Source organism: Hemicordylus capensis, chromosome 3, assembly GCF_027244095.1.
Source record: "Hemicordylus capensis ecotype Gifberg chromosome 3, rHemCap1.1.pri, whole genome shotgun sequence".
In the NCBI taxonomy this organism is placed as follows: domain Eukaryota; kingdom Metazoa; phylum Chordata; class Lepidosauria; order Squamata; family Cordylidae; genus Hemicordylus; species Hemicordylus capensis.
The window spans coordinates 195022570-195048501 of NC_069659.1; the positions used below are offsets into that span (position 1 = coordinate 195022570).

General features: G+C 43.7%; 1 protein-coding gene across 1 annotated transcript; it reads left to right on the forward strand.

Moving 5' to 3' along the window:
- Positions 1-231: 231 nt before the first annotated feature.
- On the forward strand, positions 232-21123 carry SCD (stearoyl-CoA desaturase). The gene is made up of 6 exons (XM_053308109.1): positions 232-753; positions 7693-7966; positions 10679-10809; positions 12512-12717; positions 13945-14177; positions 15135-21123. The coding sequence occupies exons 1-6, from the start codon at positions 727-729 to the stop codon at positions 15332-15334; spliced, it is 1071 nt and encodes a 356-aa protein (XP_053164084.1). The 5' UTR covers positions 232-726; the 3' UTR covers positions 15335-21123.
- The last annotated feature ends 4809 nt before the right edge of the window (positions 21124-25932 follow it).

Sequence of the window (25932 nt, forward strand, 5' to 3'; positions counted from 1 at the left end):
GGCTGGCCATGCAATTGCGAATGTCTTGCATGCAACGGGGGTGGGGGTGGGGGTGGGGAGCAGCAGCAGGCGCATCGCCGCTGTCCAACAGCAGATTGCGGGCAGCCAATGCCGAGGACGCGTTGAGGTGGCACCAAAATTCCTCCAGCCAATAGGAGCCCTCTGCCAAGTGCCAAGGTATCATCATCCTTAGGGTTCGCCTCATGCCTGAGCCTCTGACCTCGCGGCCACTTAAGCGTCGCCAGCAACCAACCCCCGGCAGCCCTTTTCAGCTCAGGAGCAAAATTTCAGAGTGTTTGAACCCTGAACGGCTACTGCCTCTAACCATTTTTTTTAAAAAGTAAGGTCACAATTTTAAAAAAAGAGGGAGGGAGATAGAGAACCCTCTTAGCGGGTTACTCAAGTTCACGCGTCGAGCTTAAATATCGCAGCGAAGGTTCCCCGCGGCAAAAATCCGGGTGGCGAGTCCTACTGAGAAGTTGCAGCAGCAGCAGCAGCGCCTACCTCCAGGGAAGAGGCAGACGAATTCTCTTCCTGCCAGTGGCGGCAGCAGCGGCAACTGCAGATTATCCGAGCAGGAAAAGACTGATCCGCTGAGCGGCTGCTAGCAGTGGGTTGCGGGGAAGGAAGGAAGGAAGCAGCATACCCCACTGGTGGTGAAAAGCTCAGAGAGAGCATCGTCACGTCCCCGCTGAAGGAGCCTCTGGCAGAACGAGACCTCTTCCGATGCCTGCCCTTTTACCCCAGGAGGAGGTAAGACGAAGCCCTTTCCCCCTGCTCAGGCGTGTCCCACCCGAAAGAGCGCACTGCTCACCCACCCAAGGGCACCTGAGCACCCACCTGCAAGCCTGAAGGTCGGTGGGCCATATTTTACAAGGCCAGCCTTGTTGACAAGAGGGCAGATCCCTGCCAGGAGCATCCTGGGGGATGCTCATTAGATCGCAAGGAATTCGCTCCCCCCCCCCCAAAATGCCAGTATCCCAATGCCAAAGAACCCACGAGAACCCCCCGCTTTTCTACACGCAGCCCTTTTTCTTCGTCTTAATCCTTTCGCGGTGGCGCCTGGAATATCGCGCTCCACTGAGCATAATTCCTGACGCAAATCGCTTGCTTCCAAGTTCCCCCTCCTCCCGAAAAATAGAGGGGTGTGTTTGTTAGGATGTAAATAACGTACATTGAATTTATTGTTCCTTTTCAGTAATGTCATTACCGTGCGGAAGTTTGCCTTATAGCAAGTGCAATCGATATTAACTTGCCAGTATTGAATGCACACGAGGGGGCGGGGGCTCCGCAGGATCTGAAACTAAGTTGCTGAGTGAGGGCGGGGGTCGCGGATGCGCCGCCCGCGAGGGCTTTGTTTTTAGGACGACCGGAAGCTTCAAGCGTAGCCATGCGTGATTTAGAGCGTAATCCAGGCGCCCCTCGATCCAGCCGCGATGGCGGGGAGCCATCACTAACGGGAGAATCTTCTTTTTACCCAGTGTCCCACTGCAGTCCTTTGCCGCTCCGCGGCTGCTTCAGTATTCTGAAAGCACAAGGCAGATCCCAGGAAAGAGCAAGGCAATTCGGTTGTAATCCTTTGCACACTTACTCGGATATAAGCCTTTGGACTTTTTGGAACTTTTTCCCAGATGCATGTGGCTAGAATCGGGATGTTTGTCTCTCTAAATTAGAAAAATAGCAGACGGGAGCCCTGCTCGGACATCATGTTGTACAAATGCACAGATATCTCGACACAAGTGCATGTTTTTGTGTGAATGCCTGAGCCTGTGCTTGTTTTAAAATCAACAGCCTCCAGGCCCCTGAAAATGGATGTACCTGTGTTCTCCATAATGTGTGAATAACTGTCCCTGTGTACTCTGCACACTTGAGCCTTGTTGAGGTGTTCAGAGAGAATACCGGTGAACCTGCTTACAACAAGGCTGAAAGGGGGTCGGAAGTCCTGCCCCCAGCCTCTCCCACCCCACTCTTCACACTTAGAGCAGTGTTGACTGGGGTGCCCCAGCCTCCTGATCATGGAAATGGAGGCAGACACAATTCCAGCCTTAGTCTCTTCAGAGAGCCGGATGGGAGAGTGAGTGATAAGCCAGGGCAGGACTTCTGACCCCCTTTCAGCCTGTAAGCATGTTCTCTCTGGATGCCTAAACAGGGCTTTGTTGTAGGAATGTTGAACATAGTGTGTGAATAGGGCTGAAGTTTAAGTGAAATTTTTGCTATCTCAAGGAATGTGAACAGGTTTCTCAGGGTGGCACCCTGGCCTTTACAAGTGCGGTTTCCCCTGTCGTGTTCTCTTTGCTCTGCTTGAGGGAGCATCCAGGTCATTCTCAATGTGCTTTCCCACTGGCAATACCTGTGCAAAACTGTATGTGCCTCAGAAAAGCAGCTCTTGGTAGCCCCTGATTTACATATGCTCCTTCAATCCCAGAAAATAAGACCAAGAAAATAGGAAAGAAGTTCCTCTTTTGTCCAGCTTGGGTTTGTGCCTGAGTATTCACATCTTTATATTTGTCAAAATTGTCTATAATCATTCAAACTTTTTTATGGTCTTTGACCAGCATAAAGTAGATTACATTAAAATTGTCTCTAATGGAGAATGGGAGATTGTCTAAATAGAGACTATTCAAATGTTTTCCTCAAGTATCCATCTGAACAAACAAAAGGACTGACATTATTAAGTATTCCTATTTTTTATTAAGTATTCCTATCATTAAGTATTCCTATATATCTATTTTACAAATTCCTGTATATCTATTTTACAAAAGGTTCTGTAAAACAATAACAACAACAGTTGCTTACCACCATCAGTATAAAGTGGCCCAATAAAAAGCATCACTTTATTCACTTTGTATTTTCTATTACCATCAGGGCAAGCAACTCTACACCAATGTTCACCATGAGACATAATATTAGTAACAGAATCCTCCATTCATTCCTTCATTCTGGTAGAAGTAGGCCACAAGGCTTCAGAAGTTCAATGCAGATTATCAAAACACTCGTCACAATCTTACCAATTTATGTACTTCTAAGTCATATTGATTTCATGTGCCGAACTATTAAGCAGGATTGTTCTTAGCTCTCCATTAACATGAATGGGATTTTAAAGTGCTTGATTATCCAATGTGAGTATTGTAAATCATAATTATATTAATACCATATTAATATTAATTTGTGTTGTTGAAAAACGATGCAGGCTTTTGAGTTCACAACAAATTCTTAAACAGGTGGAATTAAAACGGTAGATTATTTCTGGTTAGAAAGGAAGAATTCTAAATGAATGTGAATATTCATATGCTATACAACTTTTATTATGCTTGGGAAAAGGTCTTGGCAATTCAAAGACTGGCACACTTGTCATAAGTTTTATTTTTATTTTTTTCATCATGGAACTGACATGATTGAGGACTGTGGTGTTTTTGTTAACCCATTCCTTGATCCAGGCCAACTTTTGAATGGGACTTTAGTTATTTGTGTTCCAGTCCTGGAGTACAGGCGGGGCTAAGAAACAGCCAGCAGCAAGAGCAGTCTGCACTCCCCCCCCCCTATATATAATTAAACTGTTAATATTCCTAATTCAACAACTCCACTTGTGGTATGCCTTGTCTTTGCATACCACAACTCCTTCCCTTGGGTTCTACAAAGATGTTCTAATAATTTTAAATGCAGCACAGTGAATTAGCAAGACACAGTTTGTATCACTTGCCTAAGACCAGCCACCCTGTAAACTCTGCAAAGAGGATCCTCCCAGAGGATATAGGTGGACCACTCTGTGGAAATATTCATTCATTCATTCATTCGATTTCTATACTGCCCTTCCAAAAATGGCTCAGAGTAGTTTACACAGAGAAATAACAAAAAAATAAGATGGATCCCTGTTCCCAAAGGGCTCACAATCTAAAAAGAAACATAAGATAGACACCAGCAACAGTCACCGGAGGTACTGTGCTGGGGGTGGATAGGGCCAGTTTGCTCTCCCCCTGCTAAATAAAGAGAATCACCACCTTAAAAGGTGCCTCTTTGCCCAGTTAGCAAGGGTCCTCACCTCTATGCCTAAATCTTTATATGAGGAAAGCCTGATATCTTGAGGAAGGCAAGTAATTTACATGCCATTTTGCTCTAGCTCCAGGCGACTGCAATCAAGCAGCTAATTGGTAAAGGGGAGGGAGCCAGTAGACCCCTTTAGTGGAATGAAGATGGTACAACAATCCTGGGCAAGTTTGTGCAGGGCTCTTTGATTGACAAGGGTGGGGGTGCAGAGAGCACATTCACTGTTGTAGTTCTGAACTTAGGTGATGTGGGGGGAGTCATTTTGTGCGGGAAACAGGGCCTCTTATGATGCTGCTGCCATTTCTCTCTCTTCCCAACTGATCAGAGAGCAATATTTACTTGCTATTTTATACATTTATATACCGCCCCATACAAAGGAGTCCCTGGGTGGTTCACAATATAAAACCATTAAATCATTCATGTAATTATTAAAACAATCTAAAATACAATAAAAACTCTAAAACCAAAGCTTTAAAACTATGAACTAAAAGCCTGACTAGAGTAAGAGGGCCTCACCAGAGCCACTGTGGCTCACTAAGCATGTTTTCCTTCCCTGTCCACTTCTTTCTTCCATTTAGCTGTTTTGGAGTTGCTTAAAGAGAGCCATGCACCCCCTCAATTTTATATTTTCATTTTTTACTCCTTTCTTTCCACCTTACAATGATTTACAGCTCCCTCCCCCAGTCGTACTATCGTGGCCCATGGAGGAAGGACTCTTTCTTCAGTTTTCCATGGGCCTAGTGCTAGGAACTGTAGAGCAGGGGCGTAGCTACCGCTGCTCACCTGTGTCCTGTGAAGATGGGCCGTAGGGCTCCCAGAAAGGGCCAGGGCCTGGCTGCCTGGGACCAACCCATTATTTGTTGCGACCGCTCCTGCTGCCCCCTGTTGCTTGCCAGCCAGCTCACAGGTCAGTCAGAATCTAGAAGGCTCACCATTGGTGGTGCCTTGCCACTGCCTCCACTCCTGCCCACTGCCACTTGTGGTACCTTGCTGCCACTCCTGCCACCCTGCTGTCCACTGCCACTTGCCAGCTGACTTGTGGGCCAGGCAGAAGCTGGAGGCCCCATTCCTCTATCTAGACAGGGCCTCCAGTTTCTGACCAGTCTGTGAGCCGATTGGGAATGGAGAGTTCTCATGACAGTGGCAGGGAGTGGCAAGAGCGGCAGTGCAAGTGGCAGGAGCGGTGGCACTCTCTCTCATGGTGAGTGGGGTATGTGTGTGTCCTGGGGGCGCTGTGCCGGGGGCCCTGCCCATGACTATCTGTTCAACACTGGCCCCCTCTGCCCTTCTTGTGCCACTGCTGTGGAGATTTCTGAAGAAGGGCTCCTTGGTCAGGAAAAGAAAGGAATTAAAAGCCCTCTTCAAACAGTACAAACTAATGCTGCTTTGTATGTTCAGGTATTTGTACAACTCTACATATTTTTGTATGAATGATTGTAATGCATTTATTTAAAAACTAGCTGACCCGCACAGAGCATCTGTGCGCTCTTTGGGGCTGGCTGTTCCCCCCTCCCTCCTGCCCCACTCTCCCTCCCATTCCCTCCCTCCTGCCCCACTCTCTTGCCCCCTCCCTCCTGCCTCACTCTCTCTTGCCCCCTCCCTCCTGCCTCACTCTCTCTTGCCCCTCCCTCCTGCCTCACTCTCTCTTGCCCCTCCCTCCTGCCTCATTCTCTCTTGCCCCCTCCCTCCTCCTCAACTCTCTCTTGCCCTCCCTCCCCCTCTCACCCCACTCTTTCACTCACCTTCCCCCTCCTGCCCCTCTCTCTTTTGCCCTCCCACTCCTGCTCCCTCCCTCCTGCCCCACTCTCTCTTGCCCTCCCTCCCCCTCCCTCCTGACCCACTTTCTCTTGCCCTCCCTCCCCCTCTCTCCTGCCCCACTCTCTTGCCATCCCTCCCCCTCCTTCCTACTTGCCCTCCCTCCCCTTCTGTTCCTCTCCTCCCTCCCTCCCCCCCCCACGCACTGAGCATTTTACGGCAGCGGGCGGCCATTTTCTACCACCACAGGCCCTCCTTACTGGGTGGCGGGTGGCCAAAAAGGGCCCCGCTGCCACTGTTCTTCCTCCCGGGCAGTGAACAGGGAAGTCCTGCCACCCATTTTCCCCTCTCCCCGGCCTCCAACAGGCTCTGGGGTTGCGCCCCACTTCCCCCTTTCCCACTCACTCCCTTTCCTGCCTCCAGCGGCCAGGCCGGGTTTTGCCGCCACCGCTACCTCTTCCCCCTTACCCAGGATGGGCTGGCCACTGCAACGACCAATTCTCCTGGGTGCGCCTCAGCCTATCAGGCGCCTCCGCTGCCCAGCCAATCAGCTGGGCGCCAGGACGCACATTCTAAGGCGCACCCAGGAGAATTAAATATATAGCTGAGAAGTAAGTCTACTGTGTTCAGTGGGCTTGAAGCCTGAGGTTTCTTTAATAATGTAGTGACCCTAATTAATTGATAGAAGAGTAACTGATCGGTGGCACATGATATTCCATACATAACTTTAGCACTGTTTTCTATCCCGCCACAGCTTGACGTGTGATCTTAGTTAAGACTCTTACAGCCTGATCCTGTTTATGTTTAGGGAAGTGCATGGAACTGGCTGGCCCGGTTCGGTTCAAGTCCGGACCGAACTCGAACCTGACTGGACCAGTTCGGTCCGGCACCCCCATTTTATATATATATATATATGTGTGTGTGTGTGTGTATATATGTGTGTGTGTGTATATATATGTGTGTGTGTGTGTGTGTGTGTGTGTATATATATATATATCACCTTCTCTCCTTCGGGGACAGTCCTCGAGGCACTGGGGGGTGGTGGTGTTCGCAGAGGTTTCCTCTCCACCCACCAGCCTCCATTGTCACCCCCTGGGTTCTTGCCCCCCCTCCTGGTTCAGCTGGTTCTTCAGCCCGTTCGGGCCTCTGTAGTTCAGTGCCATGGCCATTTTGGATTATGCTGCACATGTGCAAATGGCCTCTGCAAGGCCTTGGGTCATGCCAGGCCTTTCAGAGGCCATTTGCGCATGTGCAGTGGCATCCAAAATGGCCACTGTGCCAAACTACGGAGGCCCGAACAGGTCGAAGAACCAGCCGAACCAACTGGAGGGGTGACAATGGAGGCTGGCAGTGGGAGGGGGAACCTCCACGGACCCCCCTGCCACCTCGAGGACCTTCCCCCAAGGGGAGAAGGTTATATATATAAAACCTTCAAATTCCTTATTAAAATCTTTGTTCTTTTTATAGTGCCTTCTCTGCACAGTGCACACCATATTTTCTTCAGTTTTCTTCTGTTAGTCTTATTAAGGTGGTAGATCCTCAGGTCAGGGACCATGGCATTATTGGGATATTTCAAGAGCTGGTTTGTGGTTTGTTTGTTTGTTGCATTTTAGTGGAATAGTGTCAGAATGAAATATTTTCATTGTCATGAAAATATTGTAGAAGTGCAAAAGCAATGGAAGCTTAGTTTCTCTAGCATGTTGGTATAACATATGATAATTACAAGCAAGTGCAAATAGCAGTAGCTTTCCAGCATGTACTTTACGGGTCACAAATGCAGTAGCCTCATGGATTTGTTCTAAGTTGAAAGAGCTTAAGACTATTGACTAGACAAGATAAAGTTTGACTGTTCTATATCTAACTTTTTGTTTTCATATTTGTCTTTCATTCCAGCTCTCCTCACATTTCTCCACCACCACTGCCTTTGCTCATGTGGCCCAGAATGGGGCAGCTAACACGAAGAAGGTCCATCTCACACATGAGAACACAGAAGATGGGAGAGGCATGGTAGATGATATTTTTGATGAGAGCTATCATGAGAAAGAGGGCCCCAAGCCTGCCACTATATATGTCTGGAGGAACATTATCCTCATGTTCTTACTCCATGTATCGGCCCTGTATGGCATCTCCCTCATACCTTCAGCAAAGTTACACACGTCATTGTGGGGTAAGCTTATTTTCCTCTGAATAAGGAAGTCTAGTTATTTTGTCTAGTTATTTTGCTTTGTTCTTTAGCCTTTTTTCTCTACTCTATGGGTTTTTTTTGTTGTTTTTGCATTTTAGATTTTTAGATTTGTTGGCTTTTACAATAGCTTTACATTCAAACTGCATTCATTTATTTAATTCTACACATAAGTAAATCTACCCTATGGGATTTAGCTCTTCTCACCATTGTGCTCAACTAAGCTTCCCAAGGGTTTTGGGGAGGATTAATTGTTTCTGTTGGAGACAGAAACCGTTTCCCTTAGGAAGCATCCTGGATTCTTTAATGGGTTGAAAGCATATTGTTGTAACCAAGATGAAGTCTCTTTAAAGGGCAACTGGAAGACCCATCAAAATACTGTTAGTTTTTGAGCCATTAAGAGATACTTCTTTCCCTTTCACTTCCAAATGATCTTCAGCAGGCTGCACCTTGTAGATATAAAGGAATCAAATGGCAGATTACACCACCACATTTTGGCTCAGATTAAATCCTGCCACCTCATCTTGTAGAGAGTGGGAGCTTCCATGGCTGTTGTGGTGGGACTGAAAGGCCTGAATGAGACTGGCTTGTAGCTAGAAGATTGCCACTTCTGGGGTATAGCACAACAGCTGTTCAGGATGCTTAAGGAACAGTATTGGGAAGTATCTTGTAACCAACAGGCAGTTAAAGTAAAGAACAAGATGTCTTTCACACAAAGATAATAAGCATTCCTAAATCTTCCAGAAGGTGTGCAGATGCTTATTTTTAATGAGCATAAACAGCATAGGGGCAAAGGAACCCCCCCCCCCGATAGTTAAGGCAAAGTTTACATTTCAAGTTTATTCTTTTTTATCATTTCTGAAACACTCATGCATACAAAAATAGGAACAGACAAGATGCTTTTGTTCAAGCTTTGTAGGGCTGCTCACTATGTAGCAAACAGCAATCAAGAATGCGTCTGCTGAGGGAAAGTCTGAGGAGAGCCATAAAGGGCAGTGTCATGTCTCCTCCCACTCCTCCTCCCACACACTGTTCTGCTGTGCTGCTTTAGTTGTGGAGATGTTATGAAGTTGTGTTTTGCCTACTCCACAACCTTTGTACTATCTAGCAATAGCACTTACATTTATATACCGCTCTATAGCCGGAGCTCTCTAAGCGGTTTACAATGATTTAGCATATTGCCCCCAACATTCTGGGTACTCATTTTACCGACCTCGGAAGGATGGAAGGCTGAGTCAACCTTGAGCCCCTGGTCAGGATCGAACTTGTAACCAGGGGCTCTAAACAGTTATCGCTTATGTAAAATGATTAGGCACCATTTTGAACAGTCTGAATGGTGGAAGTTCCAAAGGGATCATATTGGTGTAAATGGAAGAGCTTGCTATTCTTTTCTTTCTGCTGCCCGCTAGTGTTCACATAGTACAGGAATGGACTGAGGCCACCCCTGAGGAAGCCCCACAAAAAGAAAAAAGAAAAAAGCTAATACTTTTTTTGCCCATTCACCTACCGATCTCCCCTGTTCTGTGTGGTGGGGAGGCTAGCCATGTGGGCCGGCCTGTAGTTACCAGGCCACTTGTGCCTGTGCAGTGCGACAGCATGAGCATTGCAAGTGCATGATATTACCTTTTTGACACTCATGAGTTGCACTGCAAGCATCGCAAATACATGGCATCACACACTTCCGATGCTTGCGGAATTGCACTGTGCAGGCATGAGCAGCCCGGTGGCTGCAGGCGGGTCCACATGGCTCTCAGCCCCGCCACCCCTCAACAAGTGGGCAGGCCCAGTGAGCACAGCAGGTGTGGTGGGCGGAGGCCCCCAAGGAACAATTTGGAGGCCTCCCCCAGTGCTGAGGACTGGACTTGGTCTCTGAAGTCTGATCCAAAGAGTGCTGCTGAGAGAGAGAGATGGCCACTTCTGTCTACTATTCTTTTCTTGTCAAAAATCTCTCTTCTGGTTGTTCCACTGGTACCTTGCTCAAAACAGGAAAGGACTAAGAACCTCAACCGGTGGTGTGATCCAGAACTGAATATGATTTGTCTTCAGGAAGCATCTGGGAATACTTCTTAACATTTCACCTTGGCAACGAGTCCAGCTAAAGCAAAGTCTGAAGAGATGTGTGTGTGTGTGTGTGTGCATGTGTGTGTGTGTATGAGTGTATGTGAAAGAAAAAGAAACAGACCAGGGGCTTCTCCATAGTTTTCTTTAACACGTTTTGGTTTCTGCTCTACCGTGTGTCTCTGTTTTCCAGACTGAGTGGTTGCAATGTGCACGGGGAGTTGTGAGATCAGATGCTGTCTGTTAGGCACCCATGACATTCATGCAGTTACATTCCAGATGGACTCCAAATTGTAATGGCCTTGCTAGCTGGTGATGAATTGGATTTGGTTAGTTAAGTCTAATATGCAGTGTCTGCAAGCCAGAAGATGAAGGGCAGAATTACAACTTTGTGATGTTTGTAAGTGATAATCTGGATAGGCCCTAAAAGATTGTGTGGCACAGCTAATTGTTTCCAAGCCCAAAGTCCTGTCAAACCAGCTGAATGGAAATTCCCAGAGTTCTTCTCACATTTATACTTTTCCAAATCTGAGCCCAGTTTCTTCCTCTTACTTGAGTCAGAGTTGATTTTAGTAGTCTTAATGGTAGATGATACTGAAGTATAAATTACTTCCCTTCTATCCCTATTTTTTTGTGCAGCCGGACTGTGCTTCATCTTGAGTGCTCTGGGAATTACAGCTGGGGCACATCGCCTTTGGAGTCATCGGTCTTACAAAGCCACCTTACCTCTCCGAATATTCTTTGCTGTTGTCAACTCCATGGCTTTCCAGGTAGGAATTGCTTGAAAGAGGAGCAACATGATCACATTCCAGGCCCATAGATACATGAGAATGACAGACAAGCCTGCACATATCTTGCAGTCTTGAGCGCTTTTCAGGCATTATATTGTATGAGTGTCCAGATGTTGTACAAATGTACAGAAGTCATTCACACAAATATAGGTACATAAGTATGACTGTATCTGGGTTCATTTAAAAAGTGAACCTAAATACAGACCCGTCAAATGCATGATACGGATAGGAAGTGTACTTCTGTACCTGCATTCAAGATAACATGTGAATAGCTGTACGTCTGTACAGATCTGTACCTGTATACACTGTACATTTGTTGTACGAGTCTTTAACATAATGTCTGAATAGGACTTTGCCTTCTTAGTATTCCATACAAACTTTTGTTTCTCATGCAAAATTTGGGTTCCAGAAACAATCTGCTTTCATTTCAAGCAAGCAAACAGGTTTCTCTTCCTCATTTCCCCACTTCTCCAGTTATTTTTGTTTACACTGCATACAGAAAGATAAAAATACAAAGTAACAACCAATTCTATCAACAAAAATAACAAACCATGTGAAACTGCAATACATGTATTCCAAATATCAAAACTAAGTAGTTTGGGATTGGATACCCAATATGTTGAGTATTAAAATCATACTTGAACACTTGAGTATTAAAACACATATTTGAACATACTTGTCTAGATTTCACCACTCTGTATCATGCTTTGCCTTCTGCCCTGATCCAGCAAAACCTGGACATGTAAATACAGATGTGTATTTGTATTGCAATATGTTTATTGCAATACCATCTGCTCACTTAGCCCCCATTAAACTGAATGTATTTGTTGAATGTAGTTTCACAAACTCATCCAGGGTCGCTAGTCACATGCAATAGAGTGTGACTAGAGCTGTACAGGGGCTCTAGTGTTTTCATCAGTACATTAAAAAACATACAGGCAGGATCTTTAAATGCTCCCATGCTTCCAGACCTTGTTTATATGCCTGCTCTTTCTCATGGTCTCTTCTGTTGGCATCATTTAGCCAAATATTTCCCCTATTTAAAAATGTAAAATGAAATGAAAAGAGTTTCATTTAAGAAAGTTGTGTGCCCTTGTGGCTAAGTGGATAATATGGAAGGATCTGAGAATCTCTGTTAAAATGTGATAGAGGTCTACGGAAAATATTTACAGGACATTCCCCTCCCCCTCCCCCAAATGCTACATTTCTCCCATACCACAACTTGGTATTGAGAACCAGTGTGGTATGCTGAGTAGTATATTAGACTGAGACTTGAAAGACCAGGGTTAAATCTCAACCTAGTATAGAGTCACTGGGTTGGTCTAAGGCAGAGGTAGGCAACCTTGACTCTGCAGCTGTTGCCCCCATTTATTAGGGCTGCGATGATGGTCATTTTAGTTCAGTAACAGCTGGAGAACCATGGTTGCCTACCCCTGATCTATGGAATGGTCTAGGGCTAGCCAAGTCCACATCAGCCTTAGTTCCCTTCTGTGAAATGGGAATAACATTTGCTTGCTTTAGAGCATTATATACAGGATTAATGAGATAAGGGCATGTTTTTTGTTTCTTACAGATAGGGCAGGGTATACGTTTAATAAGTTTTCTTGGATAATTTTTACACCGAGGAACATTGCCCAGTTCAGGATGTTGCTAATATGTTTTGACTTTGTGTTTGATCTAGAATGATATCTATGAGTGGACTAGAGACCACCGTGCCCACCACAAGTTCTCTGAAACAGATGCAGATCCTCATAATGCCTCTCGGGGCTTCTTCTTCTCTCACATTGGCTGGCTGATGGTGCGCAAACACCCTGATGTCATAGAGAAAGGTCGTAAGTTGGACCTCTCTGACCTCAAGGCTGACAAAGTTGTGATGTTCCAAAGGAGGTGAGCAAAGGGTTAGCTACTGTTATGGGAAGTTAAGAAAGATATGCTATGCTTTGCTGCTGTAATGGCAGAGGGTGCATGGTGAAGAAGAGGCCATTCTAGCTGCTGAAGCTAGCAAAGCAGTGGCTACAAGGAGAGGTTACTGCTGTGTGAGTGAAGCTTTGTCCTTACTGCCACTTTTAAGACAGGCCTGTAGCTTAAGGCAGTGGCACATATGGAAAGTGCAGCAAGTCCACCAGTGGGGAAGAGGACAGGGGCAGTGGGGTCGGTATCCACATCAAGTGTGGGACCAACAGGCAAGGGTGGGGGAAACACACAGGGAGGGTGACAAGGAGCTGGGGGCAGCAGCAGACTGGTGAGACAATGCCTGCCGGAGACCAAGCAGGATGTCCATACTCCCTGCTTCATGGCACAGTAGCTACCTTGCCTCACTGGGAACCATCCTTGAGTGTGGAGAGGAAATTGTTAATTGGATGGGCTGAGATTGAAAGGCACTCCTATTTTCAAGCTGTTTTGCATTGCTACAACAGAATGGTAGCTTTTATTTATTACATGGTATGGTATCTCCTGCTTTCTTCAGCATTGTCAAAAAGATGCCTAGATTTAGGCAATTTATGAACTAAAAACCAAATGAATAATAAATTAAATAATCTTGAATGTGTGGTCAGATAAACAGCTCCAGAATGCTAGACACTGTAATTGAGCAGAACCTTGATTTGCACCCTCCCCATCTGTCATAATGCATTTTGGGCTTCACTTGCTCTCTCTGGTGTAAATCATATTCCTGGGACCACATCTGCACTTCTTACTTTCCCTTTTTACTGTATCTGAAGAGGTGGACTGGCTGTATTACTAAATTAATAATAGTAGTAGTAGTGGTAGTATAGTAGTGTAATAGTAATACAGTATACATATGAGGAACCTTTTCCCTTCCCCTAAAGCCTGATTCCCTGCCATGTGTTCTGGAAAATAAATGGAATTTTAAATATATTCAACATCTACTTAGTATTCATAATTCAAGAACTACAAGTTCAGATTTGGAATATTCCCTTTATTTTTAGACTGAAATGTACTGAAATTGGAGCATTAACACCAGCATTTACTATAAGGTGGAATCCAGCAGAAAATGTACTAAACATTGAGATTTGGAAACTTTAGACATTCAGTGTGATTTTTCTCCCCCACAAAATGCATGTTGAGTTGCAGTGTATTTATCTTTTCTTGCAGGCATTATAAGGTCTCTGTGGTGATCATGTGCTTCTTTCTGCCTACCTTTGTGCCCTGGTACTTCTGGGGAGAATCCTTATGGAACAGCTTCTTCCTGGCTTCCATCGTCCGCTACACAGCGATCCTCAATGCCACCTGGCTGGTGAACAGTGCAGCCCACATGTATGGAAACCGACCATATGATCAGCACATCAGCCCCAGGGAAAACCACTATGTTGTATTCGGAGCCTTAGGTATGTGAGGGATAGAGAGGTTTGCAATCATGGAAGCACCCATCACCATGGATAAGGTGCTTCCCTATTCATGCAAATCCTGCTCTTAGCATGTGTAGTAGGGTGAGAAGGTGACTTGACGGGTTGGGGGTGGGACTTCTGACCCACTGTAACTGTGTACAGTAACACATTTTTAAAATGAATGGGGCTTTAGTCTTGGACTGTGTTCTAGACCAGTGTTTCCCAAACTTCCTCCCTGCCACCCGCCATGAGACACAGAGTAAGAAAACAGAATTGGAACATCCCCCCCCCCACCCCGAGAGAGCAGTTTGCGGTGGCAAAGCCACTGCACAATTTATTTATTTATTTATTTATTTTATTTACCCTCCTGGTGTATTAAGCAGTGGGTCAGCTGCAAAAGCAAGGAGTTTAAACTCCTCATTTTTGAAGCGGACTTTCCCCCTCATGCACATGGAAAGTGCATTATGGGGCAAGTCAGCTACATTCTTCTTTTCCAAGCATAAAGGAGCAAATTAGCATTATTTTCCAGGCATAATTTCCACTTTGGGGGCTGACTCAGAAGCACACTGGCCAGTGTCCCATGGCACAGTGGTTGGGAAACACTGTTGTAATGAACAATTACTTCATTCTAACGTAATATTAATCTGCTTTAACTCTTCTGGTTAAAGGAGATACAGTAACAATTCAGGCATACCAATTCCTCTTGCAAGAGAAGTAGTGCAGAATAATTCTTCAGTAATCTCTGTGGGAAAATGTGATGCTAAGGAAGGACACACACATTAAGGAGTGGTGGATTAAATGGCAATCTATCACATTAACATAAATAATTAACACAGTTGCCCTGCATCAAGATTTGGGCGTTGAGTAGGGTTGACGCCTCTCCAAAATCTACTTCCTAGGTGAAGCCATTAAAGATACATTTGTGCCTTATAGTTGTTCTTTCTGTTCTGTCTCTAGGTGAAGGCTTCCACAACTACCACCATACTTTCCCCTTTGATTATTCCACCAGTGAATTTGGCTGGCGGTGGAACTTCACTACAGCCTTCATTAATGCCATGTATTACCTTGGATTGGCCAGTGACTGCAAGACAGTGCCCAAGGAGGTCATTATGGCTCGGAAAATTCGGACTGGTGATGGTAGCCACAAGACTGGCTGAAGGCCTGCTTCCCTCACCTCCCTTGCTCTCCTCCTTCTCCTTCTATGTTTAATGTTCTGTTTACTAATTTCCAAGCAATGCTTTCAGGATGCTCAAGGTGATTGATACTAATCCATTCCTGCACTGTCTTTTGAAAAAGTGTTTTTAAGACTTGTAATTCTCGGGGGCAGGGCTGCCTTTTCCTCCACCTCTTATTCTGTTATCCCTGGCAAAATCTCTCTCCTTCCCCCCCTCTTTCTCTTATTAGAAGCTGGTAGAGCCAATAGGGCTGTGTCAAAGCCAAGGATTCCTTTCCCAGAAATACTGCTAACAGATTCTTCACTAACAATTAGTTCTTCTGGTACCTGGTTCCTGAAAGTAGTGTCTTTGGTGAAAGGAGGGGGAAGTGTTCCTTTTTTTTTTCTTGCAGAGAAAGTATGAGTCTGATTTCTTGAGCTAGAGGTTCTGATGCCCCTTGGAGACTGAGAAAGGGGTTGATGTGAAGATTAGGGGCAGGGGTGAGGGTGGAAAGGAGAACAGGAGAAGCAGAACACTTGTTATTTTTTAAGGGTAGCAGACAAGCCTGAAGGTGAGCCCCAGGATTCGGGGTTGATTTTAGTAAGTGGAGCTGGGACAGTCTTCTCCCTCTAACCATGCTCCTGTGTCATGATTGTTTCTATCCTGCACTTGGCCATTCTTGTGCAGGAAAGCTATTTCAATCATTGCTGACTGATGACCCTGAAACAGATTTGGTTGAGAACACATTCGAACAGAGTGGAAAAATGGTCTTGTCTGAGTGTGAAAAAGAAGTGTGTCAGAGGGACTTCTCCTAATAGGAGAAGGTGGGTGGTACTACAAGTATTTGATTCAAAGCTATGTCACTGAAACAATGAACCTGTCTTTAGATGGTGTGCTTGCTGGTGTGTGTGTATAATGATGGAGGCTTTCTATTAAGTGTAATGTGGTAACTGAAGTCCACACCAATCCTTCAAGGGCCCACTGATGTCAGAGAGGTCCAAGAAAGAGCTATATCTGCCCTCTGGGGTATGTTATGCTATAGTGGAGCATGTACTTGAAAGATCAAGGTAGCATTTGCTGCTTCCATTTTTTTCTACTCCTGTATCAACTTCCACAACATCCACTTTGCTGTTGTGTCATCTGCATCTATCTCTATTTCTTCCTGCTGCCACACCACACTATGGATCCTTGGGGAGAAAATGTGGCTGCCCAAACTTCCTTTCAAGAGAGATTCTGAAGGAGTCAGTGGTCATTCCACTTTAGGAGTAGTTGTTCCTAGCAGGAAAGTTGTTTATACAGCCATATTACACTGGTTTTAAATAGGGAGGCAAAAGTTACAGGATCCACAGACTTCTTGGTTTTATCATCATGGTATTTACTACAGGTGAGTGGCAGGAGCACTTACCATGGTAAATACAGTGACCAGATGCAAGAAAGGACACAGCTCCTGTACCATTCACAGTTGCATGGAAGAGGAGATTTTATTAGAAATAGCTTGTTTATTTTAAAATCTTAGTATCCCATTAGTTTTCCTCCTTAGTGTACCCCTGCTTGCTACGTAGGTAAGAAAACCTGCACCTACACAAAATCCCTCTTAGCATGTAACCACCTTAATAAGTATTGTGCTTCAAATTATGTAAAATGCCAGTGCAAAGGCAGTCCACTGATTTTCCTCCCAAAGTATCAGGGGAAGAGTTGCAGCAAGCTAATCCTTGCTATGGACTTGTGACAGAGAGTCATAGCACAAGTTGCCCAAATAGGGCTCAAACAACCCACTGCTCAATTGCCACACCCGCTGGATGAAGACAGGAACTCGACTAAGCCCTCTTATGCCAGTTTAGGCAGCCACTGGTGTATTGGGTTCCTCTCCCTCTTATCTCAATTTATATTTATATTTGAATTCCCCATCAATTGGCACTGAGGCTGATCTTAAAAACAAACAAACAGTAAGCAAAACACAAAAGCAAAGCAGGATAATGCCAGTTCAAAACCAGTCAAACCTGTGCTCCCATAGTAAGTTATGCTATATTTCAGAGTCAGGTGTCTGTGACTAAAAGACTGTGTGGGCCAAAGCAGCCTCCCTTTCTGTTCCAGTGGTAGTATTCTTGCTAATTTGTGACAAAGCCCAGGGGTTTCTCTTTGATGTAACCCATCAGTATTGCAGTTGCGTGCCCATCCTGCCTCGTGTCACCCAGAGTCTGCTGGGAAATGCTCTTGCACCAGATGACTTGGGCCAAAGTATCGCTGGTTGCAGCAGTTGTTTTTGACTTTGCAAATACAAAGATATCTGGGTAGTACCAGGAGGGACTGTAGCTCAATGGTAGAAGACCGGGCTTTGCAAAGCTTTAGATTGTTCTTCGATTTGGCTGAGGGTTGGGCCAAAGAGGGCATTGAATAGCTGCATCCAAATCATATAGCTAGACCTCCAAAGCTCTTTGAATTGAATCAGGAGTGTTGGAAAAGATTTGAAGAGATTTGGACTTCTGGAAGCTTTTTTCTTGATGTTTTTCAAGGGCAAACACTGTAACAGAAACTTACAAAAAGGAGGGAATGAGGTGATCTCCCATATATGGAGAATGCTGAGTGGGAGAAAGAGTCCTTTGAAATTGACATCTAAAGACAGCCTTTTTGTTCCCTTCCAATCAGTGTTTTGGAGGAGCTTGAATATTTCAAGCTTTGTTTGCTCAGCTGAAGTGCCTTCTAGGAGTCGCTGTATCTCTGTATAACACCCTTGGAAGAGACTAGCAGTTCTTTGCTATTGTCATCCCACTGTTGAATAAGAAAAATGAATTATAAGCCCCCTCCCCGCCCCACCCCCAAAGAAACTTATTTTAGGAAACTCCTGCAGCTATTCATTTGAATTTTTGCAGATTTCAAGTCCACTTAAAGGAGTTCTACCTCTGTCTACATCCCATTCCACAAAGAATTTAATACATCTTAGGCATTTAGTGATTCTCCCTGTTATTCTATCCTATGAACAAATATTCAGATGAATCAGATGTTCAGATCTCCACATCAGGAGAATCCAAAGCACTGAATTGAATAGTACATGCTCCAAATTCACACAGACCAAGCAGACCTGTGTGCGCAGAAGGTCCTGGGTTCACTCTCTGGCTTCTGCAATTAGGGCTGGGAGACATCCCTCTGTGAAACCCTGGAGAGGTGCTGCCAGTCACTGTTGATAATACAGGATTAGATGGACCAATGGTCCAATTCTGTATAAGGCCACTTCAGATATGTTCCCATGAGTTGATTTGTTGCATGTTGACTATCAGTACCCTGCAAGAATGCAGAAAAGGGCAACCAGCATGATCAAGGAGTTGGCTCTCCTTCCCTACAAGGAAAAGTTAAAACACTTGGGGCTTTTTAGTTTCGGGGGGGACGGACGGACAATTAAGTGGCGGTTGTGGGCAGTGTTCCCTCTAACAGGGATTTCCAGATGTTGTTGACTACAACTCCCAGAATCCCCAACTGCAATGGCTTTTGCTTGGGGATTTTGGAAGTTGTAGTAGTCAGCAACATCTGGGAATCCCTGTTAGAGGGAATACTGGTTGCGGGCAAGAGAACATGCTAGAGGTTTGTAAAATTGTGAATGCTTTGGAGAAAGCAGAGTTTTTCTGCTCCCTCTGTCATGACACTGGAACTCAGGGTCATCCAATGAAACAGCTTGGCAGTAGATTCAACAGACTAAAAAAAAAGTACTTCTTTATCTGACATATAATTAAAGTATAAACATTGCTGCTGGAAGATGTGATCACCACACTTTAGATAGCTTTAAAAGAAGACTAGACAGGTTTCTAGAAGGTAGGTTCACTAGTCGCTATTGCCGTGATCACTAAATGAAACCTCCCTACCAGTTTCTGCAGGACAAAAAATGGGGTGGGGGCAGCTGTTGCTTTTGTGCCCAGCCAGTGGGCTTCTCAGAAGCATTATGGCTGGCCTCTATTGAAAACAGAATGATGATGGATGCTTGGTCTGATCCTCAGGGTTTCTCATGGTCTTATGTTTAAGTTTATCCTGAGCAACCCCCTGCTAAGATGTGTCTGCTGTAGTCGAGGAGACTTGGCACCAAAGGTGAATTTTTTTGTCCAGGTGAAAGCAGGGGCATAACATCCCAGTTTGTTAAAGAACAGTTGTGTCACCTGAGGCACTTTGTCATTTTTTAGAGAATAGTAAAAGGAAGTGCTGGAAAACCCCTCAAGCACTTTATTCCTTTCAGTTAACGAGTTTGCTAAGTAGAGAGGCTACAACATTTTCTCTCCTGTACACACTCTTCATTCTCTGCCCACCTTTCTTTGCTTAAGTGCATCTTCGAAGAGTCCTATGAGATGATGGAGGAACGGAGGAGGTAGCAGAGTTTTGCTGAGGGCCACTTAGGATTTCTCTAGACATTGCATTTTCGGTGTGCAGTGCACCTAAAAATGTAATGTGTGAAAATGATAATACCTATTTGGCCGGCAGTGGCCATGCCAAGTTGTGGATTGGCTTGTTTGCTTTGTCATAATGTCAGACCAATACAAGGTATAAAAACGGCTCCAAACAGCATTTGAAGGGAAAGAGGGCCAGCAAAAAGATTGATTTTCCTTCCTCATGATGGGCCACGTGAGGTAACCTGCACAATACAGCCTCTCTAATGCTACCATTTCAGCAGTAATGACTGAGCTCCCTCTCACAAAAGCTGATGACTCAGGTGCTAGCCTTGCAAACTTGATGCAGGCTGGATGGATCCAAACATTTGGATGCAGGATGTAAATAGAAGTAACCAAACAGTCCCCAAGTTGGTCCAGGCACCTTTTTGGTAAATGGACAAATATTTTGATGTGCCTTAAGATTTTCTTTAACTGACATAGGAGTATCAACATCTCTTTGCAGTATTTTATTTTCATCTGTGCTAAATTATTTTTTTTAAAACCTTTCAAAAGGTATTTTTATATTAATTATTCACCTGCATTAAGTTGTGAGTACAGAGTGTTTTTCTTTTCCTTTTTAAAAATAAACCAGCTTGATGTTCTGTTAGGTTGTGGGATAGTTGCATCACTTAAAAATAGTGCTTTGTTTGCTTTCCTTTTATGTATAATGCAGCAGATTATATCTAGGATGTGATGTATGTGTGCTCTGTGTGTGTGTGTGTGTGTGTGTTGTGTGGCCTGAAATGAGAGGCAGGTGATGATAAGAGCAGTGCAGTCTAGCATTTATAGCAACAGCCTGGACATTGGGAATCCTAGGTTCTGTTCCCAACTGCAACTTACAAAGACTAATTTGTGAGAGCAGTGAATGAATTATTTCTATCCTCCTGTGCCTGCATTTCTTCATGTGTAAAAGGGCAAATGTCTTCAACCTACTAATGTGGCTTAATACTTACATGGCCTCATGTACAAGCCGATTTACTAGAAGGATTTATCCATAAGCCACTTTATTTCTCTTCTGGGGGATTGGCTTGCATGTCAGTCCTTCATTTTAGCTGGCTTGAGGTCAAACCATTTGTTGTTTGTATTCAAGTAACAGCAACAATAGCAAATCATCAGATTGCAGCAAGCAAAATGGGTTTCTTGCCCTTTGAATCTGGAAAATCAAATTTCTGAATGGTGGAGACTGTGAAGACTAATCTGTGAATTGTCTAAACTCAGATGCTGTTGAAGTGTGTGCATAGGATTTTGTTTACTTTTCCATTTCTAATATTTCCATATTTTGTGTACTGAATTAATAATTTCTTCTAATATGAACTGAATGTCTGATTATGCTGATCTGAAGTTTTATTTGTTTATAATAAAATGGTTGACTTTCAATTTTGACTTTCTTTCAGTCCCATTTATTGTATATGACTATAAGCCTTTACAAAGCAATTTTAAAACACATATATATTACAAAACAAAGGATAAAATAAGCTAGAATATGATCAGATTAAAAGATCTCCTTTACAGCTTACTGCAGTATTTTCCAGAAATGCAATACGGATAGACTTGGCCACTTTTGCAAACAAAGCTGTTTGGTATGTAATATATGGATCAACATCAGCAAGCAACCAACATATTTACTCCTACACATATTTTTTTTAAACAAATTGAATATAGGATTTGTCCTAAAAGATATCTCTCTCAGGTCCTGATAGAGAGAGCAATAAAATATATAATGCTCTATGTCCTCAACTTCATAAGTTAAGTTGAACTTCATAAGTGAAAACTCCGACTTCAAGTATACGTTGATGGGATCTGAGCTGTTGGTGACTGACCAGGAGAGGGATCTTGGGGTCGTGGTGGACAGCTCATTGAAAGTGTCAACTCAATGTGCAGCAGCTGTGAAAAAGGCCAATTCCATGCTAGGGATCATTAGGAAGGAGATTGAAAATAAAACTGCTAATATTATAATGCCCTTATACAAAACTATGGAGCGGCCACACCTGAAGTACTGTGTATAATTCTGGTCACCACATCTAAAGAAGGACATTGTAGAACTGGAAAAGGTGCAGAAGAGGACAACCAAGAAGATCAGGGGCCTAGAGCACCTTTCTTATGAGGCAAGGCTACAACACCTGGGGCTTTTTAGTTTAGAAAAAAGATGACTGTGGGGAGATATGATAGAGGTCTATAAAATCATGCATGGTGTGGAGAAAGTGGATAGAGAGACATTCTTTTCCCTCTCACATAACACTAGAACCAGGGGTCATCCCTTGAAACTGCTTGCTGGGAAATTTAGGACCAGCAAACGGAAGTATTTTTTCACACAACGCATCATCAACATGTGGAATTCTCTGCCACAGGATGTGGTGACAGCCAACAACCTGGATGGCTTTAAGAGGGGTTTGGATAACTTCATTGAGGAGAGGTTTATCAATGGCTACTAGTTGGAGGGCTGTAGGCCACCTCCAGCCTCAGAAGAAGGATGCCTCTGATTACCAGTTGCAGAGGAGTAACAGCAGGAGAGAGGGCATGCCCTCAACTCCTGCTTGTAGGCTTCCAGTGGCATCTGGTGGGCCACTGTGGGAAACAGGATGCTGGACTAGATGGGCCTTGGGCCTGATCCAGCAGGCCTGTTCTTATGTTCTTAAGTGCCACAAAGACAAAATCGTAATTCTTTTGGAATTTGTCTAAATTTTCCATCTAGAAAAGCAGAGGGCATAGTTTGAAATCATTCTGTAAATGCAATTCTTAATGATGCAAGAGAAAGACCCTGTAGATAATGAGCATTCGTGATTAACCTTAAATAAGAAATACCAACCAGAAAATTCTGAAGTCTTGATTAATTCCATATTCTGATGGGTATCCAGCCCATAAAACCATTCCCTTAACTTGTTTCTATATACAAGACTTATTAAAACACTCATGTGACAGACCTTTGGAATTTAACAAATCCAGACAAAATTTTGCCCAACCAACTTATCAAAGCCCTTGCTCATTAAAACAGAGTTTGGGAAGATGACATTCAGGCATTTCCAAAAGTCTCTTACAGTACATTAAAACTGACTTTGTGGATCTAGCTCCTACTGAAGGAAGCCCAGTCTCAGTTCTAAGTAAGGTAGCTGGGGTCCCAGGGGGTAAGGACAAAACACTTCACAGGAACTTGTTTAGACAAACCTCCAGCTCTTTCAAAACATTTGGTTTTTGCCCCAGATTTCAATCCCATATAGAGTTTGGGCAATAACTTTCCCAACAAAGACTTTTAGGTCTGGAACCACTAATCTGCCTCCCCTGGAATAGTAGAACTTCCAAATCGCTTTGGTCGACTTTAGAGCTGTCAGTTTTATATTTTGTAACTGTGTTTTCCATATGTCTGTCTCATCCAAATAGATACCCAGATATTTGAAAGAGGATGTTTGTTCTATTTCATGTATGCCCATATTCCATTTATACCTCACTGGGCGTTTTCTGAATACCATCACCTTTGTTTTAGTATAGTTGACTTTAAGAAATTCATTTTGACAGCATTCATCAAATTTATTTAACATTCTCTTCAACCCAACCTTAGTCAGAGATAACACCATATCATCAGCATCCCTTAAAACAGCAATCTTTCTATCCTGTGCAGACGGAGAGAAAAACACCAAACATGTCAACCAAATTGCTTATACAGAAATTACATAAGAATGGGGCTGACAAACAGCCTTGTTTCTCCCTGAGCTGTCTGTATTTCATATGAAAGTGCCCCCTCATTGCCTACTCTGACTCGTATTATTATTATTATTATTATTTATTCGATTTCTATACCACCCTTCCAAAAATGGCTCAGGGCGGTTTACACAGAGTAATAACAAACAAATAAGATGGCTCCCTGTCCCCAAAGGGCTCAAAATCTAAAAAGAAACATAGGATAGATACCAACAACAGTCACTGGTGGTACTGTGCTGGGGGTGGATAGGGCCAGTTACTCTTCTCCTGCTAAATAAAGAGAATCACCACATAAAAGTTGCCTCTGTCTTTGCCAAGTTAGCCGGGGTCAGTATATAATTGATGTCAGTATGTAATTCCCATATCAACAGGAGTAATCTCTTATCTATGTTAGTTTGGACAAGTTTATTCCAAAGACGTTGCCTATTTATAAAATCAAAGGCTGAGGATAAATCTATAAAAGTTGCATACAATTTTGTGGGAGGCCTATTTATATACTTCTGTATCAGACGATGTAACAAAAAAATCTGGTCTGTTGTGCTATGTCGTTTTCTAAACCCAGCCTGTTCTTGACGAAGAATGGAATTTTCTTCTTCCCACTCTACTAACTTCTGGAGCAAAAAGCACTATAGATTTTTGAGCAAACATCCAATAAACTGAAGGAGCGATAGAAGGATTTGATCTATCTCTCTTACTATATATAGGAAAAAATAGGCTCCGTTTCCAACCCTCTGGGCTTATACCACTCTTACTTACTCTTACTTACTTATTAATGTACAGTAAGTAAATAATATAGCCAACAGATGCTGAACAATCAGAACTGATCTTAAAAACTTCAGGAGGCAACATATCTTCTCACAGTGTTAAACAAGAAATTAATCTATGTACTTCCTGTGCTGTCTCAGGAGACCATGGTGGACATAGTACAAGAGCCTGATTGCATGAAATATCACAATTGTTTGTAATGCTAGGGGTATTTCAAAAAATGTTAGCAAAATAACCTTGCTGGGTACTGGCAGGGATTTCAGCTTACAGAACAAAATTCTTTCCCTTTAGTCCTGTGCAAATTATTTCCCAGAATTTAGCTTCTCACTTTTCTATGACTGCAAGTCCCAACTCTTTCCATTGTTTGCTTATGAAGATGTTTTTATTTTATTTTCTTAGAAGGTTCTTATATGCAGTTTGTTGGGAAGCCAATGCACTTAATCCTGTTTCAGATTTTTATCATACCATCCAGTCTTAGGAGGGCTGAATGTGGTCTTGAAGCATACTTCACTAAGAAAGGTCTAAGAGTACCCACCAGATGAAAATAAATCCCTAGAGTGGGCATGTCCCTCAACTGCTTGTGAATGCAGATCCATCAAATGAGGGCTATATAATTGCTCTTGGAGATACAGTTGTTGTCCACCTCAGTTGCTGACCACTAACAATGATACCCTCTGAGATATCCATTGGAGACATCCACAACCAGGATAGGGAGAGGGACAGAATTAAGAGTAGGTGGTCATTATCTGGTCTGTCTAGGATATTATAGTATACTAGTTGAGGTAATAAATTCCTAGGGGGAAAATATAGTCTATGACACTTCCAGATCGGCTACTGAGAAACATAAAACATCCACCAGAGATGTCAAAATCGCTACCATGCAGGCAGACTAACTGGAAGCCAGACATGGACTCTAACAATTTTTGGCCTTGTGTGCATTGAACACCTTATCCTGTGAGGTCCTAGTGAGCAGAAAAATATCACTAGCGTCTATATATAAAGAATTTTCATCAGAGCCAATACAAGCATTGAAGTCAATACAAAGGGGAGAGCCCAATGGCGGATCAGTTTTCTCCAATGTAATTTCAGGCTCTTGATCTTTGTAACTTTGTGTTAACTCCCCCTTAAAGGATTCCTCTTCTCCTTTCCCTCCCAATCCTATTATAGAGTCTATTGTATTATTCTCATCTAGGGAGGATTCATGCCACTCATCTATTATAGTCAGGTCAGGGTCTGAAAATGTCAGATCTGCACTGTTTAGAGCATTCCTTGAAACTATATCCTTTGGATTCTTCGCAAAGATGGCATCTCGAAGAGAAGCAGCTGGCTAGCAGGCCAAATGTTTTGGCTCCCATTTGGTCCAATTATCTCTCATCATTATGATGGAGATCAGATTGCATGCAGGGCTCATTTTTTTTCCCCAGTGGGGGGAGTTTGGGGAGATTTCCCTGGATGAACCCCCGGAATAAACCTTTCTGCATAAGCAACAGGCTGAATGGAAGAGGCAAATAATATCAAAGCCAATGAAGAGACAACCTCGCAACTACCTATCCACTTTTTCTTTCCTAATTAATCTCTGAGAGGCTACAGCTGGGAGTATGCAAGATCTTTGGTATTTTTATTTTGCATTTCTGAACCACCTACTGACCTTCCTAGAAGAAATTATGGAGTGATTTACGGTGTTAAGAAGAGGGCTGCCAGAAGAGGATGTTGACTAATGAAATTCCACTGCTT